The following is a 12,113-nucleotide window of genomic DNA, read 5'->3' on the forward strand; positions in this document are numbered from 1 at the left end:
CATTAGCCCTCGATGTTCATGGATGCTGCAGGGGAAGGAAAGCATTACCCCTGGGCAGGGAGGATGATGATCACTGGGCTTCAAACCCCACCACGGGGTGTCAGATCTCAGTAGCAGATCCAGACTGAGTGGAAGCCACATTTGTTTGACTACAGCAACTGGAGTTAATTCTGTACTGGGTAGTCAGTAAGTCTGCAGGAGCAATTAGTGATAGGGAGGAGCCCCTGAGTCTGAGCAACTGCTGTACTAATTCTGTGAGTTAGTGAGTGCTCTACTGGCACCAAAACAGTGGAGAGGGTCTCTCAAAGGTGTGCAGAAGCCAGATAACAAACTTGTCGTTCCCCTCCCTTAACCCTTTGCCTCTTAGCTTGGGTACTTTCTCTGGTCCCGCTCCTCCAGTGAGCAGCCCCATCTCTTACGTGGCACAATGCTGACTGTCATGTTGCAAAACTCCGTCCCCACAACGTTTGTTGCAGTGCAGATGTAGAAGCCAGAGGTATCCGCTGAGACGTTCTTCAGAGTTATTTGTTCCCCTGTTGCGAAACACAAATCCAGCCCGAAAGAGAAAAGAATTAAAGCAGGGAAGGAAGTGGGGACAGCAGCCCTTCAATTCCAGCCCAGGGTGGTTGGAGTGATGAGAGGTGCTTAAAGCTGATGGATTGCTCTGACTGGCTCTGGTGCTGCTGTGCTCATCGCTGGGTTTTAGTGTGATTTGTGGGAGGACAAACGGAAGTGTGCTGTTTAGATTACAGGGAATCTGTGGTATTTGAACATTCCTTTTAGAAAGAAAATTGTAGGTGGAGGGTAGAGAAGTGTGTGTGCTTAGTGAAAGCTTTTTTTTTTTTTTTTTTGCATTGGATTTTGCTGAGAAATATAAGATGCCCAAACCGCCATCTGGCTTTCAGAACTGGCCCTCTGATGAATTAACTTGTAAAACAGCAAAAAGCTCTTTAGTCCTCCAGCTCTTAGGATTTCAGACCTGAATTATTTAGCAGTAGGGGGAAAAGTTTTCTAGTCTGTGAGAGGCCACACAGGCTGTGGGAGTAAATGAAGGAAAAGAAATGAAGTGACACGAGTGTTATGATACTGGTGTTTTGTGTCCAGCCTCACAGAGCTCAGCACCACAGGCTGAAGCTTAGGCAGTCAGGCAGTCAGTTTTTGTTTGTTACATCTCCAGCTGATGTTTGTATGTGTGGTCCGTGCTTTTTCTTAGGATCAAGGTCCAAATCCTTGCTCTAAAAGCAAAAGACTGAATACTTTCCAGGGACTTTCCTGTTTTATTTCCCTGTGATCTCACTTCTTTCTGTTTAGTCTCTGCTGGCGCCTAGTGCCAGATAGTAGAACAGCATGCAAACTGAGAAATGATGGACTGCATGCTTGATCTTTTTTATTTTTACTTTCTTTTAGTCTCTACATACTGCATGTGCTTATTTATATTTTTTCTTTTTCCTTTTTTTTTTTATTTTTGGTGCGATGTTTGTATCTCTCAAAGTTGCAGAATATAATTGGAATGTAAATCCTCCTGTTAAATCGAGAGTGAGTCAAACTGGGAAAAATGTGGGTCAGATACTATCAATTTTGGAGTGTCTCCTGACGGGGTTCTGCATACTTTGCAGCAGCAGGACTTGCTTAACACAGAAAAAAATTGCTTGTAGCAACAGTCCAACCAGCTTGGGGCACAAGGGGACAGTCGGCTCACTGCTGGGACATGGGTGCTGTGGTGACAACAGCAGTGAGGAGGAAACGGATCAGAGGAGACCCGGGGGAGAGCAGGATGGCAGCAGAAGCAGCAGCTTCTGCTGCAGCAAGTCCTGTGTGCTCAGGGCTGTGCGTGATGTGCTGGCACCACTCAGTGGCCAGGGAGTGAATAAGGTTCGTGTCCCCGGTGATGTTTCGTCCTTTGCGAATTTTGTGCAAGAACCAACCTGAGTGAGTGTTGAATATCCTGTGGAGTCTCATCATATTTAGTTTACCTCCTCCAGTAAGTTAAACTGGGAAGGGTGGGCTCAGATAGTCTTTCTGAAGCTGGACAGGCCAGGAAAAAACAAAAGTTTAATGGAATAAATATGAGTCCTCTGTCACTGCTACACTTAAAAGAGTATTAAACCCTCCTTTCTCTACAGATAGTTCTACCAAAGGTCCTACCTTGGAAATTCAATTCCCTTTTCTTTACAGATTCTGAGTTAAATTGAAAACAAATAAAATACTTGGGCCTGCGTGTCAGTCCTGAAGAACCAAAAGCCTCTTTTATTTATGCTCAAAGCAGCAATGATGTAACTTTCTCATACCACCTTCCTCTAGGTGAGGAGTCATCTCTGGAAGTAAAGTAGCTTCCAGAGCCAGCTTTTGTTTCCTTCACCCTAGAAAGCGATTTGGTCACTGCCAAGCAAACTGGGATGTAAAGACAAATCAGTTAGAAAAGTTGATGCTGTTCTTCATGTTATGCCCCCCCCTACACCCAGCAGTTGAGAAGTAATTATTTCTGGCTGCTTCCAGGGAGAGGCAGCTTCCTCAGCAGGTGAGAGCTGAAGTTAAAAACTTACTGACCATCCTTATTTCAGGTTACAGGGGGCTTTTCCCCCTGCTGAGTTACTCATGAGCCTGTCTTGTATCAAAAGGACAACTTTTCAAAATCCTAATCGGGGAAGGATCTAGAAGAAGCCTGAAGAGTATTTGCATTTCAAAATCTGTCCAGCCCTCATCTGCAAAGAGCTCAGGGACTTGATATCTTTGAATTTCTCTTACCTTCTGTGTTTTGTAGTGGACGGGGCTCATTTTGTACGTTGAAGCTTTTCCAGGTATATTTGGGCTTTGGGGAGCCCTCCTGAGACATGCAGGTTAGATTGATTGTCTGTCCATACTGTGGTGTCCCCAGAATCCTGCAGTCAGGCTTGGATGGTGCAACTGAAGGAAGAAAAAACGAAGTAGTTTTATTAATTAGACATAGTTTCTTGTTTCAGCCCATCTCTTGCTGAACAGAGGCTGGTCTTGCATCTACCACCTTCTTCTCAAAGGAACTCCGGTGAATTTGTACCTATTTTGTTTCTCCCTTCTTGGCACTGGAAAGCCAAGAAGGAATTGTAAGATGCTTTTTGGGGTGTGTGTGATGGTGTTAGGTGTTATCCTTTGATAACTGGAGTATGACAAGCCCCAGGGGGTGTGAGGAATGCTCTAGAATGAGGCATGGATTACTAGGACAGCAAACTATACAACTCTGAAGACTATTTTCTAGAGTCAGGTATCTGAGGGAGTTGCGTGCTCTAAGCCTTCCGACCCACTTCCATAGTAGCAGGAAAAGACCAGAGATGGAATTGTGGATGACAGCTTCCTTTTTGTTTTGTTTTTTTTTTTCCCCCCGTTAGAAAATCTGTTGTTTAAAACAACGTGGATATTAGGGGAAGGGCAGTTTTATCTCATGAGTGTGGCTTTGCCTCCATCCCCCTGCTCACCGAGGACGTAGAGGGACAGGACCGCGCTCTGCCGGGGGGGGTCGTTCCTCAGGCGGACGCTGCACACGTAGGTCCCGTTGTCCTCCATGGTCACCTCGCTGAGGGTGATGCTGATGTCCCCACTGCCCACATCACCACTGAACTGGACACGGTTCTCATAGCCCTCGCCATACTGCACGAGTCCGTCAAAATACCTCGTGACAGCGTCGTTCTGGTAGAGAGGGAGGGAAAAGGATCAGTCTCAGTTCCTTCTGTGGGAGTCTACAATGTAACCCGGTGAATTGGCCCAGTCTCGGGAGCAGCTTGGGAAAGAGGGCCTTGAACTGCGCCAGTTTGACAAAATGCCAGGAAAAACATAGAAATTCAAAAGGGTCTGTGTTTCTTTCCGGACTTCCCTTCTTCCCACCTTACGTGAAATCAGAGACCACTGATTTCTTTTGCTGGGGCTTATTCACCTTTCCTCTCCATGGCAGGACAACATGAGGCTTGTCTGAGATCCACATGTCAATCAAATTCCCCCATGGTTACACAAATTCTTCCAGCAAGGATCTTCGGAGAAGAAACCCTTGGCAGTTCTTGCAAGGAGATCTCCAAAGGCTGCTTCCCTTCTCACTAATTCCCAAGAAGTCAAGGAGATCTTTAAAAGTCTTCTTACCTTCAAATACTCCATATGAATGTAGGAGGCCTCGAGAATCTCTCCAGGTGCTATTACCCTCAACTTGGAACTTTTTATATTGTATCAAAGATATTCATATATATAAATATATATGTATAACACACATACTTAAAAGTATACATATCTTTTTAGAAGGTATCTGAGCATTTAACATATTTTAATAGATGTAACCCCGAAGTACATACAGTGATGTATCCTCAATAACCAGTTGTGAGACCAAGAGAGAGGAAGAAGAAGTGTGGGGGCTTGCCTAGTGTCGTGCAACAGGTTCAGGATAAATTGCATCTAGATCAGCGTTTCTGTTCGCTCAGTTCCAATATTAAAAAAAGCCTTGGAGAAACCACATTTTTCTTCCAACACACATTCCCACCCACAGTCCTGCTTCCATATCCCCTGCCACCCTCCTCCTGGATGCCCTGCCACTTCTTGCTTTATGGTTTACCGGGCTGGTGATTTTCTTCCAGACAACAAGGTCTCCGCCGTGAACAGCAGCCTCAGTTTTGAAATTACAGCGGAGAGTCGCGTTCCTTCCCCGCGCCACCTGTATTTGCTTGGCAGGTGCTTCCACAGTGAGGGCACGAGCAGACGCCAGAACTGGGAAGAGAATGAATTCTGCACTCAGCAAGAGTAACAACATCTGGGTTCCACGTTTTGTCCCTTTGGCTTTCTCACGTGCCGCAGTGACCCCACATTCCCGCTGTCATCCACGACATTCCCCGCTGAGCAAGAGGTGGCTGATTGACCTTAGGAAGCTGCTGCACAGGATGGCTGAGAGCTAAACTCTGCTCTCCATTGTGTGTTTCAAGGGAGAAGAGAAGAGGAAGAAAAGAAGAAGGTTCTTTGCCCAGACATATTTTGCCATGGAGTTTAGAAAGATGTTTTGGGGTTTTTTTCCCTAAGCCCTCTTTCGGTGTGACTGACATCCTTTGACTGTTCAGAATATACAGAGGGAGACAGAAAGATACTGCAAGTGCATCAGCAGTCTTAAGGATTCAGGCTAAACTAACAAGCTGATATTGTCAAATTTCAGGGATCAGGAAAACTGTTAAATAACTTGCCTCAATGCAAGTCCCTAGAAAAGCGACATTTGCTGTTCATGCAATGCCCTGAAAACAGAAAAACTTAGAAAAGCAAAGAGTGATTGAAAGAAATGAGGGAAGAATAGCTATTAATTTTTAAAAATGAGTAAGGCAGTAGTCACCTTTCCCCAAGAACTCAAGCTCCTGCCTCTGGAGCACTGTAATAGTTGAGAGTTGAATAAAGCAGAAATCCCTCTGTGCCCTGGTGAAGCATGCAGGGCACAGGGCAGGTGTTTCTTGTACACTGTATTCCATCTGACTTGCTCTAAATTCATCATGTCTGAGCGTTACCTAGTGGGCAGGTCTTAGTTGTTCTCAGAATTGAGATGGACATTTACCTCTGCCCTGCCACAGATGACCTTCATGCCTGTGGGGATCCGTGGTTAAAAACACCTGCTTTCTCCTAACAGTTTGTGTGGGTTCTGTGTTTGGGTTTGTTTGTGGCTTGGGTTTGTTTTTTTTTTAATGGCACCAAACTGAATCGTTTGGAAAGAATGTAAATGGCAGGAAAGGAAGTGCTGCTCAGAGACACTTCCACAGCAAAGAGGGTCATGGTGCTGCAAGAAGGAGGGCTAAGGGGGGCACAGATGTATGCTCACCCCTACGAGGGGCCCGCTGCGTGTGGTGGGGAAGGTTTGCTCCTGGAAGCTGAGTCGGTGTTCCCTGGAGAGGATTTGTCTGAAAAGTTGCCATCTAGCAAACTTCTGAGTCCTCATTCTGCCATACCTTTGTCCAAATTAGATCTACAAGGAAGTGTAACATGTAAGAGAGAAAGCAAGGAATGTCTGGATTGCACCTTGAGTTGCAAACTGGCTGTGAATACCTGCTGTTGTAGACAGGAAAAGCCCACAGCTACTTGCATCAGGTCAGTGAGAGAAAGCCTTTGGTGAGTTGAACATGACCAGATCCTTGACTAGCAGCAAATGATAGAAAATAACAGTCTAGGGACCCAAAAGGTTTTGTTGCCACTGAGCTAAGAACCTGGAGGTGGCAATTCAGGTAATTACACTGGCACAGGAATGTGCTTTTAGCCAAAGTTCTCGTCTTTCTGCCACCCAAGGAGTTGTTCTGTGGTCTCACACAGTTCATTAGTTAGGCCTGTGTTTTAACCTCTTCCTCTGTGACATGGCGGTGGCGGTTTCTGTTCTCATGGAGGTTATTTCATTTACAGCTGCTGACAGCTCTGAGAAGGAAACCAGCAGGGCAAAGTATTTCTCGAATGCTTTTATTGCAGCCACTCCCAGGTCTTTTCCCTGCTCTGGAGCACCCAGGGCAAGGCCCATGTTTGTGTAGCCCCAGGGCTCTTTCTGACTGTTGTTCTCATATCCCCTTGGTATGAGAGACACCTGGGAAAGCTTTCTCTTTGCTTGTTGCAACTGGATAGAGGTGCTTTCCTGCACTTAGATGAAAAGCACCATTGTCTGTTCTAGAAGATGGAGCAAAACTCATTTCCGGATCCTTTTGTCACTCAAACTGGTTCTGCCAGGCTGGGGTTCACTGACAGGTTAACTGAGCCCTGAGGCAGAGAAGAAACTGCCCAACCCTAAGGCTTCTTTTCCTTCTTCCAATTGGATGACTCAAATCTCGCAGTAAATGAGATCTTTCTGTTTTTTCCAGACATGTCTTGGGTGGTGCAGAGTTGGGGAACAGCTGAACCAAACACCCCATGCAAGAGACACAGCCCGTAACAACCAAGACTGCTTTTTCATCTGGTGCTGTCACCCCACTGCCCCACTTCTTCTGAGGCTCATCTGTTTGTCACTCACATCCTTCTGGATCCCAGAGCTTCCCTCTCTCAGGGAAGCTGCACAGTTTCACTCTGGGATGCTGTTCACTCGTGCTGATTTCCTCCTTCCCCTTTCTCATCACATTTCACTTCATAGTCAGCACGTGTAGAAATTGTGGTTCATTTTTCAAGGGTTGGAGTTCTTTTTCTGAGGGAAAACAGAATCTACTCAAAGTGTGGCTGGAGGAAGGGGAGGCCAGTTTGGAAAGAACTCCATAAAAGGAGAGAGGACAAACAGAGACAGTGTCACCTAGATTTAACCCTTAGAATTACTTGTTTTGGTTTTGTCAATTAGTACGTTTATACCATTTCAAGAAATTGAGAAAGGTTTTATCTCCCTCTGTTCAACTTAAGATTTGTACTTGTACAAAGAAAAAAATCACGTGTCTGCTTTCACATTCCTTACTAAGTGTTAATAGATCGAAGGGAAATTAATAGAGCTAGAAACAATTAGAGAAGTATTTTGTTTGCTGAAAAAAGTGAGATTCTGATCAAGCAAAATTATTAGAGCTGATTTCTTATGGTAGATTTGGCTAGTGAGAAAAGTCAGAAAAGAGGAAGTGTTTTATTTCATTTTTACAAGGAAATGTTCTGATTTTTAATTCATTTACCTCAGAATTTAGCTAAAGTTTAATTCCAAAGCGGGAGAGAGAAAACCTCTTAAACGTGAAATTTGCAGTAAAAGTAAATATTTTGTTTGATTCACAATGGCCATTTGTGTCTTTTCCTGCATCGAGGAGTTCACAGTACCAGTTACTCACACAACTGCAGTGAAAAGCTGTGCTGCAGAAGTCAGCCAAGCACCAGAATCCTGCTGCATCACTGCCATGTGCTGTGCAGTTTCTCCACTCAGGTGCAGTGCAGGAATCTGCTGTACCTTCTCCAGAAATTTTTCACAGGCCAGTATTTTAACACTAAATTATTGCCATTTGAGTTCTGCCCAAACCAGCAAGGAGAGCTTCATCCAACATACATATTTCTGCTCTGAAAAGTTCCCCATCCATAATTTAGATCGAATGAAAGGTGAGAATAATGAAAAAAGAGAGTGAATAGCAATGGTGTTACACAGTTTCCATAATGATCATGGAATCATGACCTCTGTTGCATATAGAGCACGTCCACTTTTTCTAGTTATGTTAAACTCTGTGAATTTCCTTCTCGGGGGTCTTACTGAAGTGAGGTTTTCAGGATTTTTGGTTAAAAAAACCCAAGCAATTTCCATGAGTGTAACTTGGTCTGGAGCCTGGAAGAAGGTGCAGGAACATTGGTAGGAGAAGATGAGACAGGATAAAAAGCAGTGGAACTGAGAACTAGAATTGCTCTGAAGGCAGAGATGAGAAAGGGCGAGACTGTGATGAAGGCCCGGGATGAGCTGGCTGATTTATGTGCTTTAGTAGGAATCACTGTGTATCCCCTTGGTGTGAGTAATACATAGGGATCACAAGTTGTATCAGTGTAGTATTTAGGCTACAGAGATGTTCAGTACGTGCAGATTAACGAATAGAAGAACAGAAGCCAAGGACTCGAGGCCGAGTTGAATGGAGCTCTGGTGAATGGTGTCCCTTCCCATGGCAGGGGGGTTGGAACAAGATTAAGGTTCCATCTAGCCCAGGCCATTCTATGATCTTTCCACTCCCAGATGAGGAAGTTCCTTCTTCAGAGATAAACACTGTATTTAATGGAAACCAGTAAAACTGCCTTTAAAAGATATTTTCCAGCCTCATGAAGAATAGCATTTTTCCCCCACTGTCTTGCAGCTTTAGGATATGCCCATGTGTCTGGACATTCGGCACAGAGACAGTACACACACTTGTCTGATCATAAACACAAAGGAACCTTTACTAAACAAAAAAGCAACTCACAGAGTACACTGGAGTGCTCAGACTTTGTAGTGCTGTTTCCTTCTACCCAGCCCTTGAGGACGTAACCAAATTAGTACTTACTTGCACTGAAAACGAACAGCCCAAGTCTTCTCATTGCCGTCCCCCTCATCTCTCCTTTGTGTCACCTCAGGGTGCTCTTCCTTGTAATCTCTTGGTGGCTGGATGAGTAATTGGCTTTAGCTGAAGGGCTGCCTTGCAGTGGCATCACAGGTTCACTTCCTCAGTCTTTTAAAGTGCTTCTTCCCAGGTCTGCCACTCCCCTCCGGGCCAGAATGACAAGCCGGATCACCAGTAGGCTTTGACATCACTTGCCGCTCCCTGCCCAGGGGCAGAGAGGAGACTTGGGAACTCCTTCCCCAGCTGTGAACTTTCCTCCTCAATTAAACTGCCTTTCCCAGTTTCTCCTAACACACAGGTACGTAAAGCAAGCGAAGGGACAACCCGAAGGGTGCGGTGAGACTGGGAGTGGAGTGTACAGCACAGCTGAAGTCATGCATGTGGTGACAGGTGACCAGGGGAGGGTCAGCCTCATTCATCTCAAATATTTATTAAGGGAGCCTAGGGATAGAGTTAAAAAGGTACTGAAGTGTTTCAGCATGCAGGCAGCAGCCCACATCCAGGCTTTAAGGAACTGAGGTGCCGAACTCCACTTACTCCAAATACCCGTAAGAATATGCAGTTTATGAGAATTTGATCACTAATGGGTTATCTAAACAAAAGTGAGATGCATCTCAGCCAGGTTCTTACTCTCTTAAGCCTGCTGTTCAGCTGCCCAGTGTGTGGCTTGCACAGCAGCTGTAGGTACCAAAGGTGCTCCTCCCTTTCAGCAGAAAAGGGCAGTCAGATAAACCACGGCTCGCAGGTGCTGGCTGTGTGCCCAGGAGGGCAAACCCAGGCACTGCTCCCATGCTCTGGATGGGCACTGGGAAGGACAAATAACTGCTCCTGTAATTGAATAATGCAAAGAGGATGATGGCAGCTCGGGCAAACTTCTGACAATACATTTAACTGAGGGCAGCTGGGTAGTGTGCCTTCTGAAGTTTTCACTACCACTGGGCAGCAAGGGATGCTTCCATCTGGGACAGTCATCTATGCTCCATTTCTAGCCATTTGAGGGACAAAGTCGCTTTTAGGGTGTGAGTGATCATTTTAGGCATCTTAGATGGGGACTTCATGTCCTCAGACATCATTTTCAGATTACAATGCAGTGACAATACTGATGAACTTTGCTTCGGTATTTTGAAGGAGGCTACCTCGGAAGTGGTTGTCTACACCGGATATCTGTGTTTAGTCCACTAAAGTGGATCTGTATCTTGCTCTTGTGCTGACCTCAAGCTAGCATGGTAAACCTGCCAAAATCCCCACTGAAGGCTGCCTCGTGGTCCATGTGGCAGTTGTTCAAAATACCTCCAAGACAATGAAACTTGCAAGTGACTGGAAGTCCCTCTGATAGAAAGGACAATCTATACTTCTGTTCCTTACACATAACCTCAGTTCTCCTTGGACTGTTAGCACATAAGAGTACAGAGACTTAATTCTTTGGGAATTTTCCAAATGAGGACAGATGGTAGAACAATTCATCCTGGTGTATGTGTCTCATCTTTGGTTGGCTGCAGGCATTAGGAGATGGCAAGGACCCTGCAAAGAGGGGAGAGCCATTTTCCAAAAGCAGCTTCCTAACCTCAAAATGTTAACTAAAAATTACTTAGGATGTAAACAAAATTGGAGCAACGTCAGTAGTCTCTGTTATCCTCTTTGGAGCCCACAAGGATGAGACTCCTTACAAGGATGAGTTTCTTAAATGTTTACCTCCTTTAAACACTTTAAAATCTTTGTGACTTTATCCCACAGCCTCCAGGGAGAGACATTTAGGATCTTTACTGCAGCTTCCACACTTCTGAATTTGCTCCCATTTAATATTTTAAGTGAATCAGAGATGGTGACAGAAATGCTATCACTGTACACCATCTGCTCATACTTCCTGTGTTAATTCTCAATTCTTTACAGAACAGCTTTGAGTGTTCACCATAGGAAGTTGGTTACAGTTTCTGACAGACACTGTACTAACTTGGTCAGCCTGCTGTTACCCTCTTCACACAAATATGACTTTCACTATCATTTATACAACCTCTCCTTCTTCTCTTCCCCCATTAATTTCAAAACCCAGTTGACTGATTTCAGATAAATTTGATGGACAGATAGTAATCTTAAAAATGGGAAGTTCCTTTCAGTCTCATAAAAATCAGCAATCCCAATCCATTGGGACAAGAGAGAAATCTAAATTAATGGTACCTCGTGGGCATTAATAATTGTCTTCCATTCCAAGAATCTGTGGTTTCACAACCGATGCAACCACGGTCAGTCTCATCTTTTTTGCAGCCAGGGAAAAATTGTAGAGTGAGTAGTAACAGAGACAGGCTGCCTTTTCTCATGGCCATGTGGCAATGCTGGTGTGGAATCAGTTCCCTGGTGGGAACAGTTTTACCCTGCACTCCATTGCATCACAAGTAAATAAATTGGCACTGAGGTGGACAGTGTTCTGTTGTTTTGGCGGCTTTGCTAAGAGTGGTCTCCTGTGTGTTGTAGAGAGCATATGCTTCAACACCTGATGCTTACATAAATTGATATTAAGATGCTTGTTTAGATGCACTGTATTTGTTGCTTTTTTTAGTTATTTAAGCCTGGATTGGAAAGGCACTTCTATGCTGTCACTTTTCCCTGACAGTTCTCATTGGGGGTCTCGGGTTAAATGCAGGAGGCAAATGTACAGTTTACCTGTGAGAAGTCAGTAGAGCTGCCCTGTGGTGTGGTGGGGTGACCCTGGCTGGATGCCAGGTGCCCACCAAAGCTGCTCTCACTCCCCTCCTCAGGTGGACAAGGGAGAGAAAATAATAATAATGAAAGCTCATGAGCTGAAATAAGGATGGGGAGAGGTCACTCATTGATTGCCATTATGGGCCAAATAGACTTCACTTGGAGAAGTCTATTTGAATTTACTACCAATCAAAATCAGAGCAGGTTAATGAGAAGTAAAGCAAGTCTTACAAACACCTCCCTCCTTCCCAGGCTCCACCTCCTGCCCCCCAGTGCTGGGGGGAGATGGGAATGGGGGCTGTGGTCAGTTCATCACATGTTTCTGCTGCTGCTTCCTCCTCGGGGAGAGGAGTCCTTCCCCTGCTCCAGTGTGGGGTCCCTCCTACGGGAGACAGTCCTCCATGAACTTCTCCAGCAGGAGTCCTT

The 12,113-nt window shown here is 45.1% G+C and overlaps 1 protein-coding gene across 1 annotated transcript in view; it reads right to left on the reverse strand.

The window, feature by feature from the left end:
* The window catches only part of GPA33 (glycoprotein A33), a 13,388-nt gene extending 1,725 nt beyond the window's left edge, over nucleotides 1-11,663 (reverse strand). The window contains exons 1-6 of the mRNA XM_027692667.1: nucleotides 11,649-11,663; nucleotides 8,934-9,191; nucleotides 4,568-4,719; nucleotides 3,450-3,660; nucleotides 2,746-2,904; nucleotides 420-533 (exon numbers count right to left, since the gene is read on the reverse strand). Of these exons, the coding sequence (XP_027548468.1) occupies nucleotides 420-533; nucleotides 2,746-2,904; nucleotides 3,450-3,660; nucleotides 4,568-4,719; nucleotides 8,934-8,982 (685 nt within the window). The 5' untranslated portion in view covers nucleotides 8,983-9,191; nucleotides 11,649-11,663. The remainder of the gene's footprint in view (nucleotides 1-419; nucleotides 534-2,745; nucleotides 2,905-3,449; nucleotides 3,661-4,567; nucleotides 4,720-8,933; nucleotides 9,192-11,648) is intronic.
* Nucleotides 11,664-12,113: the final 450 nt, after the last annotated feature.

This window comes from Neopelma chrysocephalum, unplaced genomic scaffold (genome assembly GCF_003984885.1).
Source record: "Neopelma chrysocephalum unplaced genomic scaffold, ASM398488v2 Primary Assembly neopelma1_87, whole genome shotgun sequence".
Classification (NCBI taxonomy): Eukaryota; Metazoa; Chordata; class Aves; order Passeriformes; family Pipridae; genus Neopelma; species Neopelma chrysocephalum.